General features: G+C 55.1%; 2 protein-coding genes across 3 annotated transcripts; both read right to left on the bottom strand.

Annotated features, from left to right (window-relative positions):
• Nucleotides 1–3: 3 nt before the first annotated feature.
• On the bottom strand, nucleotides 4–9204 carry SYTL1 (synaptotagmin like 1). The gene is made up of 15 exons (XM_058553357.1): nucleotides 8902–9204; nucleotides 6187–6412; nucleotides 5029–5177; nucleotides 4735–4807; nucleotides 4608–4653; nucleotides 4127–4199; nucleotides 3761–3870; nucleotides 3493–3606; nucleotides 3078–3244; nucleotides 2734–2830; nucleotides 2252–2410; nucleotides 1845–1923; nucleotides 1623–1722; nucleotides 368–573; nucleotides 4–160 (listed from the first exon to the last, which is right to left on the bottom strand). The coding sequence occupies exons 2-15, from the start codon at nucleotides 6372–6374 to the stop codon at nucleotides 21–23; spliced, it is 1701 nt and encodes a 566-aa protein (XP_058409340.1). The 5' UTR covers nucleotides 6375–6412; nucleotides 8902–9204; the 3' UTR covers nucleotides 4–20.
• Nucleotides 9205–12765: 3561 nt separating this feature from the next.
• TMEM222 (transmembrane protein 222) lies at nucleotides 12766–22235 on the bottom strand. 2 transcript variants are annotated; one of them, XR_009221885.1, is made up of 7 exons: nucleotides 22027–22235; nucleotides 18112–18196; nucleotides 16808–16839; nucleotides 15278–15374; nucleotides 15062–15192; nucleotides 13643–13862; nucleotides 12766–13544 (listed from the first exon to the last, which is right to left on the bottom strand). XR_009221885.1 is itself a non-coding variant. In XM_058553356.1 (6 exons), the coding sequence occupies exons 1-6, from the start codon at nucleotides 22218–22220 to the stop codon at nucleotides 13775–13777; spliced, it is 627 nt and encodes a 208-aa protein (XP_058409339.1). In that variant the 5' UTR covers nucleotides 22221–22235; the 3' UTR covers nucleotides 12766–13774. The 2 variants fall into 2 exon arrangements, 1 of the variants encoding a protein (XP_058409339.1); XM_058553356.1 differs by having other exon boundaries at nucleotides 12766–13862.
• Nucleotides 22236–23698: the final 1463 nt, after the last annotated feature.

The following is a 23698-nucleotide window of genomic DNA, read 5'->3' as shown; positions in this document are numbered from 1 at the left end:
TGGGAGGGCTTGTAGGGCAGCTATGTCCTGGGGGCCAGGTTGGTTCTGAGGGGCAGAATGCCATCCACCCACTCACATGGTCGCTCCAGGAGTGTCTGCCACAGCTGCTTCTCCTCAGGTGTGGAATCCATCCAGGGCACCTGGAGCCCATAGCTGCTGCCTGGATGCAGGTGGGCAGGGGGTGGAGGGCATGGTCACATTGGACACCCCAGGTCCCAAGGAACACCGCCTGGTCCCAGATTATGCACTTCACCTCCAGTTCTCAGTGGACACCAAAGCTCAGGAAAGGGCAGAGATGTGCCCAAGGCCACACATTGAGCCCTTGCCTCCCAGCATCGACTCCCCCCCAGGGCCCTGCCCCACTCACCAGTGCCCAGGCTGAGGCGTATGCCCCCCAGCTGGCGGCTGGCCAGGGCCCCATGGTCCCAGAGGGAGAGCTCGGCACAGGCCTGGCGCAGGTCAGCAGGCCCAAAACCATCATAAACCATGGTATGGTTGAACACGGGGCTGAGGCTGCGTCGCACCACCCTTGTCCGTTGGCGGCTGGCCCGGCTGTCATCAGGCAGCACCCAGCTGTGGGGGAGGTGGGCTGGCATCAAGTGACCACCCCCTTACACTCCCCAGAACCAACCAGTCACCAAGTCCTACCCATACTCCCTCACAATGTCCATGTCCTCTGGCTCCTGCCTGAGATCTAGCCTCAAACCCTCACTACCCTGTGGAACCTTTGCACCAGCCTCTTCTCAGGTCTCCTGCCTTTAAAAATTACAACTCCTATTCACAGGACCTCAGACCAGAGTAATGTCTCTGAAATGCAGTTCTGCTACTCCCCAGCTCAGTGATCTTCACTGGCTCCCTGTTGCCCCCCAGAAGCAGTTTCCAAATTTTGTAAAGCCTTAGAGCCCTTTCTGCAAGATAAAATATTACTCAAAGTACAAAACCGAAAAGAACAACAATGTCTCTGGTTGAATCAGAGCTGGGAACTCAGAACCTGATCGGCCCACCTCTATTTCACTCTCTAAGAGTGGGGCAGCACCTGGAGCACCCCTAGAGGTCCCCCGGGAGCTTACTTTGAAAACCACTGAACTGGGCCGGCCCCGTAGCTTAGCGGTTAAGTGCATGTGCTCCGCTACTGGCGGCCGGGGTTTGGATCCCGGGCGCGCACCGACACACCGCTTCTCTGGCCATGCTGTGGCCGCGTCCCACATACAGCAACTAGAAGGATGTGCAGCTATGACATACAACTATCTACTGGGGCTTTGGGGGAAAAAATAAATAAATAAATAAAATTATAAAGAAAACCACTGAACTGCAAGTTCAAAGCCAAGCCCCACAGCCTGGCCTTCAAGGTCGTCCATGGAAGGGCTCTTACGATCTCCCAGGTCTCAGTCTCAGCTCTCCCAGTCCTATAGGCGCCAGTCACTCTGAAATGCAGCTCCTCAAAGGTGTCTTCAACCCTCCTGACCCCAGGCCTTTGCTCAAGCCGCCCCCTTCACCCCTGCTCAGTGGTGGAAGTCCAGACTTGTGGATCAAGGGTGGGTGATTAGAAGGGGTTTGTCAGAGGTGGGGAGCTCCACTGCAGGCGAAAGGAAGGGAAGCGGGGAGGTCTCGAAGCCCCTCACCATTGTATGTAAGTATCCAGAGATCCTGAGCGCAGCGGCACGAGGTCCCGAGCTTCCTTCACCCAGAAGTGCAGCTCCCCACTTGGGGGCAGTCCCCCGTCTGCAGAGAGGCTCGGCTCAGGCCCCGCCTCACGGACAGAGTCCCCCCACCCTCGCTGGACAGGACTCCCCACCTCCCAGGGCCCGTCCGTCCAGCTTGGCCTCTAGCGGGCGGTCACTCACCCTCGGAGCCGGCGGGGACGTACTTGAGGGACAGAGAGAGAAGTCCGCGGCTGAGAAGGTCGTCGGGAGAGGGCGGGACCTGCGAGAAGCGGGGTCGTCAAAGGGCGGGGACAGGGCCCAAGGGAAAGGGGCCATAAGGGGGTGGGGTCTCCAGACACCGGCGGGGCGTGGTTAGCGGGGAGGGCGGGGCCAGTGGGGGCGGGGCCTCGAGAGACCAGCCAAGAGGATCTGAGCGCCCCCGTGGCACGCGCCGTCCGAGACCAGGCCTTTGCATGGGGCCTTAAGGTTTCCAGGCCGAGGGGAGGCTCTCTCGCAGGCGGTGTCTGAGGCGGGCTGAGGGAAAGCCCAGTGGGGTAAAGGCGGGAGATCTGTGCCGCGGGGCCCCCCGCGCGGGCCAGCTGCCTCACCCGGGGCTGCAGGGGGAGCCAGGTGGGTTCGGAGTCCCAGTCCCACGTGTCCAGGGGCACTTCGACTTCGCCCAGAAAGATGTTGCGACCCAGGCTTTCGCGGTGCCACACGGACAGGCTCAGCACGCGGTCCCGGAGCTCGGCCTGCGGGACGGAGTACTGGGGACAGGAGGTGTGCTTTAATGGCGCACCGCTGATGGCCCAGCTCCAGTGCTGCAGGAGTGTTGACTGGGGCTTGTCCTACCACGCTCCGTGCAGGATGGAATCCTGGGGAGCCCCGAAGGGCATCAATGGGGGTCTGGACTAGCGCCATGCCCGCCACTAGCCTGACATACTGGAGAGCGCGTTAATGGGAGGACCTCCCTGCAGAATGATCAGAGCGACGGGCAATGATGATACTAAAGCTGCCCCTGCCACCCAGCCCCCGCAGGAAGGGGCGTCCGGTTCATTAATGGGGGGCCGCCGGGTCGTCGCAGCCTCACCCGGAGAGTCTCGTTGAAGACCGGGTTCAGATTCCGTTTCTTCACTGCCGTCTTGCGCTTGCTCTGCTTATCCGGGAGGAGGTAGCTTTTGACGTAGCTAGGGTGGAGGAGGTGAGGACCAGAGAGGTAAGGGGGGCCCCCCTCCAGCTCCTACTGCCCTGCTGGGAGGGGGTGTCCCCCAGCCACAGCCCGGAACACAGCTTCCCGCGCTAGGCCTCGTGCAGCGCTTTACGGGAGTCATCTCACTCCACCCCCGCGCCTATTCTCAGTTTGAAGATGAGGAAACTGAGGCCAAGAAAAGGGGTGGGGCTGGGCGGGGCTGGTTGCCGGCGTCCGGCACTCACGGGTCGGAGCGGCGGCGCCGGGCGGCAGCCAGGCCCTGGCACTGGATCACGTGCACGCGCAGCTCGGCGGCCCCCGGCTCGTAGCGCAGCGCGAAGTGCACGGAGCCGCGCACCTGCACCGCGCCCGCCTCCGCCTCCCCGGACAGGCTCATCTGGCTGCCGCTCAGCTGCGGGCGGTGGGGTGCGGAGTTAGGGCGGGCGTGCAGGGCTCACGTCGGGGCTGAGGGGAGCGCGGAGGGTTCAGATGGGGGCATAGTGGTAAAGCGAGGCGAAGAGGTAAAAGGCACTTCGAGGGGGCTTGCCTGGGGGCTACAGTGTCAAGTCCATGGTCGAGGGAGGGGTCGTGCAAGGGCTATTCGACGGGATATGGGGAGGGGAGGTCCCCCCCACAAGGCCGTCTCCCTCACTCGCTCACCGTGGAGGAGTTGAGGCTGGACACCGAGGAGCTGCTGCTGAGCATGCGGTCGAGTGAGGGGCCGGGCCTCGGGCCCTCCTCCCCGTTCTCCAGGATCTCGGCCGCTGCCTGGGTCTGGGCAAGGGAGAAGTGACGGGGACGCCCCTTTTCTCCCAGCCCCTTCCCCGACCGCGCTCGGTCCCGGAGGGCTCACAGCCCTGGGCAGCGGCACTCCCCGCCCAAAGTCTGCTCCGGGTCTTGAGAGCAGCCGTCGGCCGCTCCCGCCTACCTGGGCTGGGCGGGGCTGCGGCTCCTCCTTTCCCGGCGACAGCGACGGCGGCTCGGGCACCGGGTCCGCCCCCTCGGCGGCGTCGACCTGCGCGCCCCCTGGGCCAGGGGCTGGGGTGGGGTACAAGCTGCTGAGAGAGCCCCTCTCCGCCCGCCCCTGAGCAAATTTGGAGGGACTGGTTTACAACTCCTGTGACCTGCAGATTCAGGCCCCAGAGCTGCTCTGGGGTCGCCCATGGAGACCACGTGCCTCCCCCCTCCCCCAAGGCAGGAGGAGGAAGGTCAAGACAGGTGGTTGGGGTCACTTAGAGCTGCTTCTGATCCCCACAACCTCTCTGTGCTCCCCAACACACACCCTCCCACTTGCCTTCCTGAGCCTGGGGCTCCTCCTCATGATCTGAAGACTTTGGGGGGACATATGGTGAGGGGAAATCAGGTCCCTGAAAGAAGCCAGGGGTAGAGGTCACAGTGGGGGCTAGTGATGAAGGGTTCAAAGGTTATGATGGCGTCAGAGGTCAGAAGCTCCAGTTGGCTACCCCAGCTTCAGATTTAGCACAGCCCTCAGGGCAGGGCTGGCAACCAGCTGCAGGACCAGTTGGGCCTGTATTTCACACCCCCTTCACGCTACACCACCAATGGGACCAGTCCTGGGCCTCACCCAGGTCAGTCCCCACTTCACCCCAATAGCAGGATTCAGAGATTCCCTTAGAGGCAGGGTCCATACCTCCATTTGACAGAGGAGGATGACAAAGGCCCAGACCAGGGTCTCCTGATTCTCAGGCTGGGGCTCTTTCCCCAGCACATCCCCCCTCCACTCCAGGGGCACTGTCCATTCACTCATTACTCACCTCAGCCTCGCTGAGACTCTCTTGGGGGGCCTTGTCTATGGGGAGCCTAGGAGTAGGGAGAGGTGGTTGTCAGGGATGGGACCCAAGGGACTGTAGGCACCCTCCCCTCCCTGCCACGCCTCCTCACCTGGGCTCCAGCTCCTCTTCAGTCTCTTTCCCAGCAGCCTCAGCCTCCCTATTGCTGCCCAGAGCCTGGTCTCCTGTGCACAGGTGAGAAATTCTGTGAAACCCTGTTCTCAGGAATTCTGACCCTTGGAGATGCCCCCACCTCCTGTATCCCATGGAGGGGTGGTACCCACCCAAAGACACACAGTACCAGGGGCAGCCAGGACTGAAACCCAGGGGCCCTCTCTCCCTGTCCACATACACCCAGTATCCCGGGCTGCACGGGGCCTGCCCCACCCTGGGCATCTCCTCTCACCTCTAGAGCTCTTCTTCCTACGGATAGAGGCTCGGACAAGGTCAGAGCCAAGGTGGGCATGGTGGTGCCGTTGGGAGCGAGCTTCTTGGAACCAGTCCCCTGTCAGGATTTTTAGCTGTCCGGGGTCTGCCAGTGAGGCCCGGAGTTTGCTGGAGGATAAGGGAGAGCATGGCTGTCCCCATTCACCCAACCAACATTCCTGCCACCCACTCTGTGCCAGGCCCTGTACCTGGGGCCAGGGACATGACAGCAAATCAGACTTGATCCCTGCTCTGGAGGAGCTCAGGCTGGTGGGGAGACTGAGTCCGGAATAGACAAGTACGCTATAGTGAGGTAGGTGCCGTGACAGATGTGAGAAGGGCCAGCTTTGCCTGTGGGAATTCAGGAGGGCTTCCCAGAGGATAACATTTGAATAGCTTCTTAATGGACAAATTGGAGTTCTCCGGGTAGAGAAGAATAATTATTATTCATTAAGTGACTACTGTGCATAATCCATCCTAATTCTATGAGGTAAGGCTCCTTAGCCCCATTTTACAGATGAGGAGAGTGGTGCTGGGGAGGTCAGGTGAGTTGCCCAAGGTTACATAGCTAGGAGGTGTCTTTCTCCAAACAGTATTTGTAAGTCCCACGCTCCTCTGCCACTGTGCTCTTCCAGGAAGAAGGAACAGCTTAGAAGTGAAGGGTGGGTGTGTTCAGGGACAGTGGAGCACCCGGGTGGCTGTAGTAGACACTTTGAGCGTGTGTCGGGGGTGGGGTTACTGGTAGAATATGACATGGGGGAGGCTGGCAGGGACCAATCAAGGAGGCCTTGTGGACCATGCTTAGGAGCTTGCTCCTGACACGAGGTGCTGAGGAGCCATGGGAGGTTTCAGCAGGGGATATTAGGACAGATCTGGGGAGCTCCAGCTGCAGCATGGTGGGTGGGCTAGAGTGGGCAAGCCTGGAGACAGGGAGGCTGGCAAGGGAGCTGGTGCAGCTACCTTGGGAGAGGTGATGAGCTGAGCTGAGCTGGGCAGGGGCAGAGGGGACCAAAGGGCAAAAACAAGAAGTACCCAGTTATCACACAGGCTGCATGTTGGTGGGGGCGGGGGGGGCCACCCCAGCTTCCCAATGCTTGAGGCCCCCTCCCCCTGGGCTCCCCCCTATGCCCTGCCTCACCTGACCCGCCCTTCCTCCAGCTGGCGCAGGCAGGCATCTCGCTTCAGGACGTCGGCAATGGCCTCCTGCTCCTCCTCCGTCAGGAAGCTGAGGTCCAACAGTCCATCGGTCTCGGGCTCTGGCTCATGCGCCATGAGGCAGGGTGGGGCCCAGAGCCCCTCTTGAGATGGGTGGCCCCTCTGGGGCATCGGCTGGGGCAGTGCCCCAGCTGGGCATACGTGGTTCCCTGGGGATAGACCAGCGGTCAGGTCAAGCCCTGCCCAAATACAGGGCACATCCTGGAGCCAACTGCCCTTTTCTGCCCAAATATATGCCAGGTGGTGGGCAGGGTACAGCCCCAGGGAGGCTGAGATCAAGGTGGCATGAGATGCACCCATGGACACATGCATACACTGGCCCATGAACCCACTCAGGGACACACTCGAAGACGTGTACAGAGGGGCCGGCCCTGTGGCTTAGCGGTTAAATGCGCGCGCTCTGCTACTGGCGGCCCAGGTTCGGATCTCGGGTGCACACCAACGCACCGCTTCTCCGGCCATGCTGAGGCCGTGTCCCACATACAGCAACTAGAAGGATGTGCAACTATGACATACAACTATCTACTGGGGTTTTGGGGAGAAAAAGGGGAAAACGAAAAAAGGAGGAGGATTGGCAATAGATGTTAGCTCAGGGCCGGTCTTCCTCAGGAAAAAAAAAAGAGGAGGATTAGCATGGATGTTAGCTCAGGGCTGATCTTCCTCAAAAAAAAAAAAAAAAGAAGACGTGTACAGAGACACACATGCACACACTGATACAAGTAGACACAACTACACATAGTGAGATGTACACCTGGTCACACATGCACACTGATACCTGTATAAGGACAGGCACATGCACACCTGTTCCTCCATGAAGGGCCCTATGCAGTCATAGCCCAGACCCACGTCCAAAGCAAGAGACATACCCACAGGCTTAAGCCTGCACATGGGCATGTGTGCACAAGGGAGACAGGGCCCCACAGGTGGGTTCACCTGTACAAGAATAGGTCCAGGACAAAGACATGTCCCTAGATGGACACAAATCACACAGACTTTTGCACACACATATTACCCCCAACTGGATAGCGAGCTCCTTGAAGGTAGGAACAGCCAGTACTTTGCACACAACAGATGGTTGGTAATGCAGAAATAGATTTACACACATGCTGGGGAATGCACACACACAAACACACTCACAGACACACAGGCACACACACATTTCTGCCCACCCCCCTGTCTGGGGACCTCCCAACCCTGGTCCCCTCCCTTCACCCTTCACCTCCACCCTGCACTGGCTCATTTGGCCTTCCTGTCTGAGGCAACCTCCTCCCCAGCCCACACCCCCAACTTCCTCCCCCCGAGGTAACCGCCGCACCCACTCCCACTGAGGCCTCCAGCTGAGGGATGCCCCTACTGCCAGCCCTGCCCTCTTGCCCGAAGCCCCTGGGCCCCTGTGCTCTGGCCACATGGGTCCCCCACCTCCCAACCCAGGACCTGGCTGGTGTCCCGGTGGTGGAGGCCGAGTGCTGGCAAAGCAGCTCAGGCCTCTCAGGTACCACAGTGACTCCGGAAGGAAAACATTTGCCCAGCCCTGAGGGGCATGTGGACGTGGCAAGGGGCCCATGACTGGGCCATGGGCAGAGTAGAGCGGTGGCCTGAACCCACTAGGCGGTCTCTCCTCTCCTCCCCGCCCCTCCTGTCGCCTCCCACGCCAGAGCACCAGGTATAGCTGAGATGGGAAGAGGGCGGCTCAGCAGGCAGGTCCTGGCTTGTGCCTGCCGCCTGCGCTCTGTGCCCTCCCAGCTGAGTCAGTGTCCAAACTAGAGCAGTGAGCCCTCTCCCCTGCTGCGCCCCACTCACCTGGAGCCTGGGGTTCCTGCACGTCTACATTGGGTATCATGTATAACACTGTGTGAACACCTGTGTGCTCGACATTAATAATATTTCCTGAACATCTGCTGTGTTCAAGGCTCTGGGTGTTGCAAACGCACTGTTGGGGCCCTTCTGTGGCATGGTGTGTGAGCCCGTGTTGATGTCTCTGTGTTGAGTTGTTCCGTTGTGAGAGTCTCTGTCCGGCAGGCATGTCTGCGTACTGTGGGGTCCGTGAGCCTGTATATTTTGTGGGTGTGAATATTGTATTACTGCGTGTGTGTCTGTGTCATGTCACACACAGTGTGATGCTGCATGGGTGACTATTGGCTCTGTGGTGTGTTCAGTAACTTTCTGGATGACAGCACTGTGTGGTGTGTGCACTGTGTGTGTATTTCCTCCTATGCTGTATGTGTGACTGGGCTGTGTGTCGTGGTGTGTACTCTGGTGCCCTAAGGGCCATCAGGTGTGTGTGTATGAGTGTAGAGGTGGGGGGATGTTCTGCAGAGCTGACCCAGCCCTTATCACACAGGTCTGCCTGGGCTGGGCTATGGGCATCTGAGCCCAGGGTCCCCAGCAGCACCCACCTCTGTGTAGTCCCCTCTCCTTCCAGAGGCAGAATCAAGTGTCTGGTCCTCCCTGCCCTGTTTCAACACTATGGGACAGACCCATTGGTCAATAAAAGGGTCTGTCCATCTGTCTGGCTGTTCTAGTCCTAGGACGCTCCCGCCTCCCCCACCCCAGGTCCCAGAGGGTGCTCAGGATACCAAGTGGCAGTGCCTGCCCCTTGGGACACTGGTAGGGGACTCCCAGCCCCGAGGTGTCTTACCTGTAGGGGTCCAGTATGGAGGGGACGCCTTCGTAGGGTGACCCCAGCTCCCCTGGCAGCCGAGTTTCAGGGTCTAGGAGAATATCAGTGAGGGACTAAGGCTGACTCAACAGGCAGCTCAGCCCAGTGACTGCCCTACAGGAGGAGGAGGAAGAGGAGGAACACCTTCTCAGCAGGGCCTGATGCAAAACCGGGCCTGGACTTGGGCTCCCCAGGGGCATGCCCCAGCCTTGGCTTTCAGAAAACCCAGAGCCAATTTGGTGGGTGGGAAATGGCTGGGGCTTGGCTCCATCTCCACTGCAGACTTACTCTGTAACTCCTCCAACCCCTCAGAACCCTGGCTGCTCCGTCCACAGAATGGGTAGCAGCCCCACCCCACCCGCTGGGGAGCTGATAGGAACCTGCTTTGAAAGCAGTTAGAAACCTTTCTAAGAGCAATGGAAGGATTGCAGACTGCAGTCAGACAACCCTGAGTAAAGTTCCTGTTCTGCCACTGTGTGACCTTAAGCAGGTCTCTTAACCATTCTGAGCTGCAATTTCCTCCTATGCAAACTGTGGGCAGCAGAGTGCGAAGAGCCTATTATAAAGGAAATGACAGTGCCTGGTGCAAGCTGGCATATAGTAGGTACCAGGTGGCCCCTCTCCAACATGGTTCATTTTGACAACCACTGCCCCTCCATGTCCACATACCCCTCCCGGGCAGTGCTGGCCACACCAGAGCTGCTCTCTGGTCCTTCTGCCACCCTAGGCCCCGTCTGTTTGAGGAGGCCTGGACTCTTCTGAGGCCAAAGTGAGGCTCCCACACTCTTCCTCTGTCCATGGGGAGCTCCTCTGAGAATCCTCCCAGATTCTGCCCTACGCTGAGAATAGATTTGGGCCCAAATTACCTTTGCGTTGGGACCATAAACCAAGGCCACACCAAAGCTTCCAGATCCCCCCAAGTCTGCTTCATTCCACTCTGCATGTCCTTTCCCACCCACTGTGATGGCTTAAAGATTAGAGGGTACCTCACAGACCCTCCAAGAGAGGAGGTGGGGCAAGGAGTGGACTCTAAATGAAACTCCACTTCTCCTCCCCCTCATGGAACCGGCTCCCAAATGTTACCACCACTCTGGGCACCTTAGGACCCCTCTTCCACCCCCAGCCCAAAGTCCAGCTTTACTATTTATTTTTTTGCAAATCAATGTTATTTTCTGAGCCTCATCTGTTAAATGGGGGTAATAATCCCTCTTCAGATGGTTTTCACTACAATTCATTGAGATCCCTGCAGGCCCTTAATAAATACATATGTATTTGCATATGCAATATCCATTGAGTGTCCACGGTGGGAGCTGTTACTGATGCCCACCTCCTCCGTTAAGTCTCCCAGAATGGGAGGAGAGTGACCAACAGCATCCTCACTCCTTCCCGCCATCTGGTCCTGGCTCCTCCCAAGGATGTTTCTCTGGCTCCCCCACTCCCTCTCAGCAGCCCTCACCCCTGGAAGGCATCAAACATCACTGTCTACTCTTCTGGCTTCTAAATTCCCTTCCTCTCTCTCATCTCCTGTCCTTACAGCTTTGACGGTATTGGACTCTGATATTTCCATCCAACTTTCCCACTGTCTTCTCAACTTGAACTACTCTGTATCCTCCCCTCCTGAAACCTTCTCTTATTTCCAAGTTTCCACTTCTGTGAACAGCCCCCATGTCCCGGCCCCAGGTCTCCTGTTGCTTCCTGCCAGTCACCAGACTGCCCCTCCTCTCCAGGTGCTGTCCCACGCATCCCCCAGCCCTCCCCCATCTCCATCACCCTCTCACTGCCCCGGTCTCAGTCCCCACCCAGCCTCTTCTGGAGGTCTCCTCCTGTCTCCTGGCCTCCCCACTCGGCCCCTCCAGCCCTTGCTTGCACAACTGTCAGAGGGCCCTTTCAGCACACACTTTTATCTGTCATTCCTCAGCTTTGGAAGGTGCCAGCAGACAGCCGGGGTAACCTTCTGATCCTTTAACAAATCTGCTCCAAACCAGCCCAGCCTCCCTTAGACACTTTCACTGAAGTCTCACACCTCCCAAGACGGTCCATCCTCCTTGTGGGCTGCCCAACCCCTCAGCCCAACCCTCAGGACCCCCACCTGGCTCTGACCGTCCTTGTCTTCTACATCCTTAGATCCTTACCTACAGACTCTGCTTTCTGTCTCTTCATCACCCTGGTCCATTTGTGCTCCCTACTCCTCAACTGCAGAACACTTTCCCCACCTGCCCGCCACCCCTTCCAGGGGGCTCAATGCCTCTGCACTGCAGCGTCTCTAGGCAACTCCCCACAGTCAAGAGGCCCCAGATCTAGGTTAAAATTCTGGCTCTGCCACATGGTGATCTAGGTTAAAATTCTGGCTCTGCCACATGGTCCCCCGTGGCCTTGGATCAATGACAATCTCTGTAAGCCTCACTCTCTCCCTTTATAAAGCAGGGACAATAGCAGCCATTCCATAGGACTATGTAAGGAGTGTTTTCCTTTTCTTGCCTCCAGCTTCCATTCGCCCTTCTTGTCAGTCACAGCACCCCAGTCCTTTGGAGAAACAGTCCCTCCCCACTTTCCCTCCTCGTGCTCCAGTGAGGCCATCTTACAGGGTGGTTCTGCGTAGGGGCTCTGGAGCCAGGCTGCTGGAACCTGGTTCCTCTTCCTACCTCTGTGACCTTGAGCAAATCACTTCTCTGTGCTTATTTCTTCATGTGTAAAATGGGGATGATGGCACCTACCTCATAGGGCTGTGGTGAGGAAAAATGATACTTTATTACAAAGCCTAGCACATAGTAAGCACCCAATAACTGTTGGTGATTTTTATGGCACCTATGTATGTTCTGTCTCTCCAAGGCTAATTTAAAGTTCTGCTGGGCAGGAACAGCCCTTAAAACTTTTTTCTATCCATTTTACTGTGGTCCTCCATACTGGAACTTCTCCACCCCCAAGCAACTCTCAGATGGACCCCAATATGCAAAACAGATTTTTGAAAATGGGAGCTGCTCTGAAGTAGGGAGGGGGCACCTCTGCCTCACCCTGAAGAAACCCCAGGCTTGGAACGCAGAGCACTGCAGGGTCTGGGATGAGCTGACCTCTGCAGGGTCTGGGATGAGCTGACAGACGCCTGATCTAGGGCCCTGAGGGCCAGCAGCTAGAGCTGTCCTCAAGGCCATCCTGAGAATGAATACAAAGGCTCTTCAGGATTCAGAGACCAAATCCTTTGCTAGTTCAACTAAAGTGATCCATGGCATAGGGCAGGGTTGGGAGAGACTTCACCCAGCAAGTGGCTTTTAGGCTGGGCCTTGGGAAGGAAGGCTACGATTTCAACAGGTGGAAACAAAGGACCAGGAGTGGGCAGGTGCTGGAGAACAGGTGCTGCCCTGTCTTGCTGCAGAGTAGGGTACATGGAGAGTGAGGAGCCTGCAGGGCCCTGAAGGCCATGAAGTGGAGGCGCTATGGAGCAGGGCAGTGACCAGATCACTGGGGCTCAGCACAAGGAACTTGGCAATGTGATTGATGGACATAGCAGGGGCCAGGTCCAGGCCTCAAGCCTGCCCAGCCCCAACTCTCAATCTGACTGCCAAGTTTTTCCCAACAGGGAACATGTAAGGCGTTTCAATACACACTTGCCTCGAGAAGAAAGCTTTGGGACAGTGGATGTGGGATTGTGTGGAGCTCCCACAGCCTGGGCCCAAGGCAGGATGCACCTGAGGGATGCTGATGTCCCTCTAAGTTCCAGGCACTGGGTGAGGACTCAACTATGACCTTGTGAACCAGATTCCTCGCTGTGGGGGCAGGGATACCCAAGGACACCAAGAAGATAGGAGCTGAAGGGGCGAGGGGGCCACTGAAGGACAAAGCACCGTCTGGAGTCAAAACTCTTTATTATCCTGCCCCAGGAGCCCACACAAAGGAATCCATGGAACAGGGGTGAGGGGGCAGCACAGGCCCTTTCCACAACTTGAAGAGAAGGGGAAGCTGTGGTAGGTGGGAGGAAACAGCTCCCTGATGGCGCTGGCTGCTCTGACGCCTCCCCACATCTTGGACCCGAGGGTGCCATCACCAGTGCGAGGCCCACAGCCGGGACTGGGGCTGAGCTTTGTTTACACTGTTCTGATCTAGAGGGGGCCACTCTGGACATGTCAATGTCACTCACCTCTCATCTCTCCAGCCTGGCTGGGGGAGCCCAGGTCCCAAACTGCAGGGGGAGGTGGGCTCTAGTGCTCAGAGGCCCCGGGAGAGTGGGAAGAGGGAGCTGCATGGGCCAGAGGATGCCAGGAGATGGGGCACAAACTACCCCTAGTGCAGCTTCTGGCAAGCATCCAAAAGGGGGCCCATCCAGCCTACTGGACCATTCTAGAGGCCAGTGGAGCAAAGGCCCCAGGGAAGCTTAGCTTATGGAGACTTTTTAGTGTAACTCACCCACGCTGGGACCAGAGCCCTGGCAGGGGGACGGGCTTCAAATCCAGCTCTGGCCCCTGTGCCTCCTTGTCTGGTGAGTCCAAATGTCCTCCCTTCCCTCACTGGGCACTGGGCTGAGGCAGAGGGAGCCCAGCAGGCAGTAGCAGGAACAGCTCTACAGAGGGAAGCTAAGGCCTTTCCAACAGATGAACAAAGAAAGTGCCTCAAGGGCAGGAGTCACAAGCCTGGGAAGCAGGGGACAGAAAGCGTCTGAGTGACCAGTAACACACAAAAAGCAAATACCCCACACCCCATGCTCATCCTCAGGCCTTATTCAACCCACCTAGCCCAGACCCCTGGGTCAAAACCAATAGGCCCATCCCTGCCTTTCGGGGCGAGGAGAAAGAATCTGGAACCAAAAGGGGTGGCGGCTGCCTCCTCAGGAGCATGGTGGTCCAGGGCCATGGGGTAGCCATCACCGAAGGTTAAAGACCAGGCTGATGGTTAGGATGATGCCCAGGAGAAGGATGAAGGGCAGCCAGGTCTTCACGAAGGCCCCGATGCTGATGGAGAGGAGAGAGAGTGGAGTACGGGTGAGAGGGGCCCAGTGAGTGAGTGTGCGGCACAGACCCCCTCCATCTACAGACCTAGACAAGGCTGCTACCCCTAAGGAAGCTCCTGGAACCATTCCCTCACCCCCAAACTTGGTCAACCAAGGGACTGGGCTGGGCCACTATGGAGAACCACCATCTACAGTCCCAGGCAGGGTCTGTTCCAGGCTCCTGGTGGAGATGTGACACCTTGCTGGGTGCGTACAGGAGATGTGCCCACCCTCTTTGGGCCTCACTGGCTTCATCCACAATCCCCTCTTGTGTCTGGGGAGCTGTCTCCAGCGAGAGGACTAGGAACTTGAGTCTGGGTGGGGAAGCCAGGAGCGCCCTGTGCCCACAACACTCATAATGGGCCTACTGGCAGGGGAGGGGTTGGCAAGAGCTACCACAGTGTTGTGGCTGGAGCCAAGGGGCTGGGGTCAGGGCCCCGGGTTCAACTCCGGCTCTGCCTCAGTCTCTGTGTGACCAGTCTCAGGGGACCTCTAAAAACCTTTGGACTAATAAATAAAGACCCCTGAGTCTCCTTTTCAGAAGCTCGTAATGATGAGTGCAGCTAGAGGAAAGGTTGGAGAGGCAGCCAGGTTAGCCCAGGTGTGTGCTGGCTCCCAAGTGGGTGGGTCACTCAACCTCTCTGAGCTCCCCTTATCTGTGAATTGGGACTAAGGCCTTTGACCTCACAGGTTGTGAGGCTGTGGCTTCAAAGGTCCTCCCAGGCCACCACTGGGGCCCACCTGCCCAGAACTCTGCCTCTGATGAGGGATGCTGGGAAGGGACCCTGTGGGATGGTCACCTATCCTCCTGCGAGGGTCTACCTGTTCATTTGACATAAGCACAGGGCTCTGTGGACTCACAGCCTCCCCGAGGAGCCAGAATCATTATCCTCATTTTACCAAGGACAGGTGCAGCTTAGAGAGGCCAAGGCAGTTAACCAAGATCTGTGAGCAAGTGACAGAGCTGGGCTTGGGACCCACGTAGAGCTGGACTTCAACAGAGCCATCTCCCTCTCCACCAGAACTCAGTTATTCTAGAACCTCCACAGCTCCAAGCAGCATTTGCTTTGTCTCTGCTGGCTGGAGGACTCCAAAGGTAGCCCTGCTGGGATCCTTGGGAGAGCAGCCCCAGGGGAGGGTGGTGAGTGACAGGCAGCTCACCTGACGTATTTCCCATAGAGCAGGCAGAAGAAGCACAGTGTGACCATGTTCCAGTTGGTGCTGTTATTGTAGCGCATCAGGTTCAGGGCCAACGCCACATGTGAGTGGCAGTTGTCACAGCAGAGGTTGTGCTGGAGAGGCAGGAAGGGTTGGGTCAGGCCGGGCTGCAGGGGAGCCTCCCAGCTGGGTTCCCGCCCTCAGGAGTGGCTCACCTACCATGCGGTGCTTGTACTCCTCAGAGGCGTCGTGCACAGCTGTGTCCCACGCATTGGGCCCACTAGCATATACGTGAGCAGGGTCCAACTTCCAGTACCTGAGGAGAGAGGGGGTTCTGGGCATTGGCTCAGCTCCACGAATGTTCCCTGATGCCTGCTCTGTGCAGGGCCCTGACTGGGTGCTGAGGCTGCAGGGTTGAGCCAGGTCCAGGGAAAGAGACATGCAGCAGACAACTGTAACATGCTGTGACATGCCCAATGCTGTGTGGATCCTGGGGAGGATATGAATGAACTCAGTTGGGGGGGTGACAACTGAGTCCAGTCTGAAGGAAGAGGCATTAGCCAGGCACAGAACAGGGACTGGGCATTCTAGGCAGAGGGTACAGCTTGAACAGAGGTAGATGCACAAAACTGTGCAATATGTACCAGTAATTAGGTAACTGGGCACTGCTGGAGGATTCAGAGGGAGAAACAGGGTGACAGGATGTTGGAAGGTGAGGCTGGAGATGCAAGTGGGGCCATATTGTGGGGGACTTGAATGGCACCCTGAGGAATTTATCCATTAGAAAGCATTCTCCCTGTCTCCCTACATGGGAGACCTGGGTGAGTGGGAGAGCAGCTGGTGGAGCTAAAGCTCATAAATCCCCTTGGGCATCTCAGGCCAGGGAATGCTGGGAGGTCAGAGCACCCTCTGGCTGCTGTGTGGGGTATGGCTTGGTGGAGGAGCCCAGAGACAGGGGACCAGTGAGAAACCAATGTGGCCTGGACTGGGGCTGCTGAAGCATTCCTGCCTGGAAACGGGTGCCCTTAAAACTGTCCTTGAAAAGCAGCCTGGCAGCAGGCACCCAGCCCAGAGGCCCCTGGCTCACATTTCCACCTGCCTGTCAGGGAGCCCTGCTCCAGGTCGCCTCTGCTGTGTGGGTCACCAACTCCTCCTTGGGCCCCAGCCCTCCTGGGTGCAGCCTCAGGCAACAGAGCACCTGAGGCTGTTCTGAGCACACTGATGACTGAGGCGTTGTCACAAGACCCACAGTGAGATGGGTCCCCAAGATAGAAAAAATGAAGTCTCCAAATCCCAAGCAAACCAGCAATAGCTTCCAAAGGGCCTGAACTGCTTTTATTCTCTCCAACCAGAACTTTCCAGCAGAATTCTAAACAATGCCTTCCTTATACCTTAAAGGCATGTTCGCTCTTCAAGGGGCAGGAGAGAGTCCAGGTTTTGGAGTGAGACACACCTGGGTGAGTCCTAGCTCTGCCACTTCCTGTGTGATCTTGACCAAGCCCCTTCCCTTTCCTTACCCTTCCAATGGGGCGTGAAACATGACCTTGCAGAGCTGAGGCAAGGCCTAGGTGGCTTGTGGGTAAAGGACCCAGCCAGGAACTGGCACAGTAGATGGTGGACCCTGGCTGTCCCTCCCCTCTCCCCATCCTCAGGGCGCTGGCTCCTGCTGTGCCCCAGAAGGCCTGGCCTGCTTCTCTGGGCAACAGGAACCTGGCCCTAGGGTCAGTCCCACGGCTGTTCATCACTTACTTAGCAGGCTTCCCAAAGGCCATGTTGTCTTCCTGTTGAGGGACAAGAGCAGAGATCAGTGGGGAACCCGCATCCAGCCTGGAAGACAGACCTGGGTTGGTGGTGGAAGTGCAGTGACTTAGAAGGAGGTATGTAGAGTGGCCAGAAGTGGGGTCCAGGCCCTGCTCTGGGGCTGGCACAGTATCTGAAGGGACAGCAGCAGCTTTTCTGTGGGAAGAAGGCAGCGTGGCAGGAGTACACAAAGCATGGCACCCAAAGACTAGAGACTCGGGGTGTCAGCCGCGACTGCCCCTCTGTGTGGCTCCTAGGTAATTCTCTCATCCTCTCTGGGACTCATTTTCTCCAAGTTCTCCGGTCAATCTCTGATCTTTGATCACAGAGAGGCAGTTTCCTTCACGGTGTGAATGATGACACCCTCTGACCTCCTGACCCGACAGTGGTGGCCCACACGGAGCCCTTCTCTGCGTCTGGCAGTCTGACTGCATTCAGAGCAGGGCTGTGGGGGCTGGGCCTTGAGAGGCCTCCTGTGAGGGAGACGTTTAAGCCAAGTCCTAGACCTGCCACGCACGGAGTTATGCAGGGACAGATTCTGGGTTCAGAATGAGGAAGACCCTGCTGACAGAGCTGGTCAAATAAGAATTATCATAAAAGTATATGACAGGGAAATTAATGGACATGAAAGACCTTTGTCATGTTAAGATGATCATGACAACTACTAATATAAACAGGTTGGTGTCACCATACCCCTTCATTCCAGCCTCTGATAAAGATGAAGCTGCAACCTTCAAATCGGCAGGATACTGCCTACTCATCTGGAGCAAGCCCACTGCACCCATCTTGGGCACATCCCCAGGGAACAGACCTGAGAACACGCTGGTTCATTCTAGAAGGCCCACCCCCTCTTCTCCATGGTCATACCCAGGGAACCATGTCAACCTCCCCTGTGCCCCCACCTTGTGACTCCCACCTTCTGAAGGTCCAGAGATGTGGTTCCTGGATGATGTGAATCTCCACTCTTGCCTCTAACCCCTACCCATGTCTCGGTACCCCAGGGGTGGACAAAGGGCTGGGTCAGTTACTTAAGAAGGATTCCCGGCCACGCTGCCCTCCCAGCCTGTCCTGCAGGCAAAAGAAGGGGGAAAGGGGTCAAACACTGGTAAGGAGCAGAGGGCCAGGGCCAGGACTGCATGGTATCTGCATTCTCTTAGGTCATGGGGAGACAGGAAAGCTGCCTACAGGCAAGACAGGTCAACCTTCCACTTAAGCCTTGGAACCCTCCAGAGTGGGGCAGAAGGGGGACTCACCGAGACAAAGTAGGGGCCAGCGAAGTCCCGAATGACTCCTGTGGATGTACAGATGCCCATGTGACCAATGATGGGGAAAAACCACCTGTGAGAATAAAGGACAGGGAAGGAGCAGAGCTTAGGGGGCCTTTTAGCCAGTCAGACGGATGCCAGGGACCCTCTATCCAGTGTGAGAACATGTGTGATGTTGTGTGACAATTAGGGTGGCCAGGGGCCTGGGGAAGCACAGAAGAGGGGGAAGTGCACACAAAGAGTACAGTGGGATACCACGGCACCCCCACAGAATGGCTATAACTAAAATGACGACAACACGGAGCGTGGTGAGCATGAGGAGCAACCAGAACTCTCCTTCACTGCTGGTGGGAGTACAAATCGATTCTATCACTTTCCAACAGTGGCAATATACTCTACGCCTCAGCGTATACACCCAACAGAAACAAATACTTATATCCACCAAAGCTATGTACAAGAATGTTCATAGCATCTTTATTCAAGACAGCCGGAAACATTCGTCAAAACTCATTGAACTGCACACTTAAAATGTATGCACTTTATTGTATGTGAATTATATCTCTATAAAGTTGATTTAAAAAAATAACTGGAAATAATCCAAATGTTCAACAATAGTAAAATGAGTAAGTAATTTAGGGTATAGTCATAGAATGAAATAGTCGGTAACAATGAAAAAGAACAATCTTCTACATACAACACAAATTCTCATAGATATAAGGCAGAGTGAAAGAAAACTTACGCAAAAGTACATACATATTATTCTGTTTATATGAGGTTCAAGAAAAGGCAAAACTGGTGCTAAAGGGAAAAAGAGGGGTTATTTCTGTGGCAGAACTGACTGGGAGGGGCACAAGGGAGCCCTCTGGATACTGGAAATGTTCTCTGTCTTGATCCGGGTGACATGAGTGTATACGTATGCAAAAATTCACTGAGCCATATACTTAAGATTTGTACACTTTATGGTATATATTATATCTCAATAAAAAAGTTGAAAAAAACAGGTGGGGAGAGGCATTTAAACCAATCTGTGTGTTGGGGGGAGTTCAGGGAAGTCCTCCCTGAGGAAACAATGAAGAAATAGTAGGTGCAAGGGTAGAGATCAGGACAAAGGCATGGTATATTCCAGGAACTAAACGTTCCAACTCTTAAAAGCCACAGGCATTTTTACAAAACCAAATCTCAGATAGACCCCAATATGCAAAAACACAGAGGAACCCCAGATCTGTCTGTAGTCTGAGAACCATGGCTCTACAGGACCTGGGTGCTGGAGAGACGGATCCAGGTTAAGAAGGGCTCACAGGGGTGAAAAAAAAGACTCACAGGGGCAGTGGTCAAGCGCTGGTCTCAAGGCTGCACCCTGTTAGGGAGGTGGAGGCAAAACCTACAGACGCAGCGCAAGAAAGCATTTACGTGGGGCTGGGCCAGAGTCAGCAAAGACTTCACAGAGGAGGTGACTTTTAACCTTGACCTGTGAAAGGACAGGATGTCAACAGGTAGAAAGCAAAACTTCAAGCAGCAAAGTACTGCACGTGTCTGGAGAATGAGAGGGACTGGAGTGGAAGGAAGGAGGGTGGCCAGTTCAGAGGTTATTCAGGAATACTGACAAGAGATGATGGCGATCCTGACTAGAGTACTGGTGGTGGGGTGGTGAGAAGCAGATGGATTAAAAGATTTTTAAAAGAAGACTGGACAGTTTTATGACTGACAGGATAGAGGTCTTCCAGGTCTGCAGCCTGAGCACCTGAAAGGATGGTGGGGCCAGAGTGGTCTTTTGAGAACATAATTCAGATTCCATCATCCCCATGCTTAACACTCATGAACGGCTTCCTATTACACTTATAATATACCTCAAACTCCTTCCAACAGTTTGGCCCTGCTTATCCCTTGAAGTCACCTCTCTCTCTCTAGCTACACTGCCTATTTCTGGTTCCTCAAACACACCAACTCCTCCGACCTCAATGCTTTTTTTTACATTTGCCTCCTTCCAGAACACCCTTCCCCTAGAGCTTCACACGGCTGGCTGCTTCTCATCATTTAGGCCTCAGCTCAACTGTCAACATCAGAGGTCTTTGCTGACCATGTCTTCTAGATAAGCCGTACACAACCACAGGCGCCCCAGACCCCATTACTCTGCTTTAATTTCTTCCTAGGATCTACTACTATCTGAAATTATCTTGTTTACTTACATGTTACTGTTTCTCTCTCCCCACTAGTACGTAAGCTCCAAGAAAGCAGGGATTTTCTTGGACAGATGTTTGGATTCAGTTGCCTCCTTTCTGATCCCCTCTCCAAGGACAGCTGACAGTTCCTTGTGCCACATCTATTCCTAGTTCTGCACTCCAGGTCAGTAATCATCACAATGCACTATGATGGTTAGCTCACGGTGAGTCCTTTGACAGGAACATGAGCCCTTCGACAGGGGCACTATGGCTTATTCATCTTGGTCTTATGAACACCTGTACATAGATCTGAATAGAAATGGGATGTGAGCTGCTTCTGGCCCAGATGACTAGGGATTGTGGTGCCTCTATCTCATGTCGCTATCAGCTCTCTGAAGAGCAGAGGACTGCACGAATGCGTTTTTGAGAACAGAGAAAAACCAAGGTCTTAGGTTAACAAGACAGGTTTTAGCAAAAACAATATATTCCTGACTATCCCTCCCAGGTATTCTCATATTAACATTTTATTTTCTTCATAGCACTAATCACTATCAGCAGTTCTCTATTTCCTTCTACCATGCCTTAAACTCTAAGACAGCAAGGATCATATCTGCTTTATTCACCACTGTACATTCTTATCACCTAAAACTACTCTAGGCACATAGGAGTCACTTAGCAAATGTGTTAAAAGAACATCAAATGAACACTTTCTTAAAGATTTTATTTTTAAAAGACTCAGACTTGGATGTTCTTAAGCAAATGCATAAGTATTTGAAAATGCAAAACAATCGAAGTATTTTAATATAATACAAAAATTAAGGTCGTTTTAGGATCAGCAACATATAAGGCCAAAAACGGTTCCTTCTCCACACCACTTGGCTGTTTTTGACACAAGGTAAAAATCTATCCCATCAGGTGAGAGGGGATAGGATGCAGTCAAGATATCAAGTTATGGAGTCAGAAGACTGAGTTTGGGATGCCTCTGCTTATTGGTGTGTGCACCTGATGAAGACATTAATGGTATAGGAAGCTCAGCTTCATCATCTGAGAAGATAATTCCTACCTTAGCAAGTGGCTGTGAATTCAGAGAAAATGGGTGTGAAAGAGCTTGGCCAGCTGTCCAGCACTGTGAGGAGGGGTTACTATCAGCTATCAAGGTGGAAGCAGGACGGCAAACCAGGCCCCCCGACTCAGGAGCTCCGAGCTAAAAGGCAGCAGCACTACCAGAGAACCTGCTCTCTGCTGACAAAGGCTAATGCCACAGACAGACCTTGGTCTGGGAGGCAGACACCCTGGGACCTACACCCGCTTTGCAACCGAGATGGTGGTCCTTCCAAAAGTGACCACCCAGGAGCCGGTGTGGTCCCAACCAAACTCCCACTTGCCTCCAGACCCAGCAGAATGTCTTGCGTATAGGAAGTGATCAGCAGGCATTTGCTCAATGAATGAATATACCCGTGAACGAATGAAGATATCTCCTCAGACCAGGTTAGGGGCCCCTCTTCTGTACGCCCACAGGTCCTGAGCTTCCCAGCCACAGAAGCTTTCCCGCCGGTCTACAAGTGTCTTTCTCCCTGACTAGACCAGGTGTTAAGGAGGGCGGGGAGCGGGCTTCTGGCGACTGGGTGAGGCGTGCGGGCCAGACCCGAGCGAAGGGCTTGTTGAGCGTCCGGGCCGGAAGCTGGCCCGGGGCAGCCCGCGGACGCCGCGCGGGCCGCGACTCTCTCCGACCCCGGAGACTCACGTGAGCACCGGGATGGGCGTCCACACCACGCAGTAGGGGAAGCGGCTCCGCTCCACGTCCATGGCGCCGCTACCCGAGCCGCTAAACTGCTTCTTGTCCGTCTCGGCCGCCGTCGCCACCTCCACTTCCGCCATCCCGGGCGGGGGTGGCGGCGGCGGCAACAGCAGCGGCGAACTCCCTTCCGCTTCCGCCATGCTGCGCGCGCCCCGCTCCGGCCGGCCCCTGCTCCGGCGCCTCTCGGCCCGTGGCGTCACTTCCCGCAGATGGGGTTCGCCCGGCTTGGCCTTCCCCCCGGGAATTGGAGCCACGTCCCTCTGGGCCCGGCCTGCCTGGCCCGCGTGTTTCCCCTATACTGCACGGCTTCGGAAGGGATGCCCTCAGGCAGCGTGCAGTCTAGCGCGGGAGACCGACCTAGAACTCTATAATTCAGTAGGCTAAAGGCTCCTGAAAGGCGTAGTACAGTCGCTATTTACTGAGCGCTTCTTAGGTGCCAAGCACTTGACACATTGTTTTTAATCCCCATAAACTGGTTAGACACGCGAATTTAGGTTATTTCCCCCAGGTTACAGGTGAGAGGCTGAGGCTCAAGAGGTGAGGTGAGTGGCCATGACTCAAACCCGTCTGTCTCTCTTGTGCTTTTCATTGTGATCTCTCACGAGGTAGTGGTAGCGTAAAGGAAGGACAGACTAAAATATTGTGTGTGGCGTGGGTGTAGAAGCAGGGGAGACTTGCCTGAAGATATTGGAGCTGAGTCTTGATGTTTCACGGGTGTGGGGGTGGAGGGATGCGTGCAGCCGTGCAGAGAAAGGCCTTTTGCAGAGCACGGTGTGCAGGAGTGTGACTATCACCTTGGCTAGAGTACATCACAGACCTTAGATGTGATCCGATCCCTTCACTGTACAAATGGGGAAACTGAGGCTCAGGGAAGTGAAGTAGATCAGTCACATTCATATAAAGAAGCCAAGCTCAAATCGTGGATTCTTTGGGCTTTTTAAAGGATGCCAAGATAGACAAAGAAAATGGAATCTGCTGGGGTGGAAAGGGGTAATGAGGGGACAAGAAAGAAGGCAGCAGCTAAAAATCTGGCTAGAGGGAGGTATGGACAAATCCACTCAGGAAGGTGGGAGCTATGCTTTTTTGGGAAGGTCTTTCTTCCATTGAACTACCCTCCCTCAATACTGATCTGTAGAAAGCCTGCTGTCCTGTTTTTAGCACTTAATATTTTAATGCATTTTTTTGGAATATGTCTGTCTCTGTTCCTTGATTTCAGTAGCTAGCAGTTTCTAGGGCAGAGCATATGCCCAGTAGATGTTTACTGACTTATTGAATGAGTGGATGTTTTATAAAGGCCTCACAGATATCACAGCTGAAAATGATTCTAATCCACTCAAAATTCTTTGAGTATGTTTGTGCCTCTCCTGTGACCCTTGAGTAGTGTGTGATCCTTGAAGGGCAACAACCAGCATCTCGCACAAGGTTTGGAATAGATCAGGTGTGCAGTATGGTTGTTGAATGATTAAATTACATTATTCTTGATTCAGTCACTATAACTAATCTCTTCTGGATCACAGGCTCTGAGGAATGTCTATGCCTTAGACATTCCTCTACCATCACTGTCAACCCATAATTCTAGCACAGGGCTGATGGGTGCTCTTTAAACATTTATTGTATG

This window comes from Diceros bicornis, chromosome 13 (assembly GCF_020826845.1).
Source record: "Diceros bicornis minor isolate mBicDic1 chromosome 13, mDicBic1.mat.cur, whole genome shotgun sequence".
Taxonomy (NCBI): domain Eukaryota; kingdom Metazoa; phylum Chordata; class Mammalia; order Perissodactyla; family Rhinocerotidae; genus Diceros; species Diceros bicornis.
Note: the sequence above shows the minus strand (reverse complement) of the source record. Positions and strands in the feature narration are given on the sequence as shown.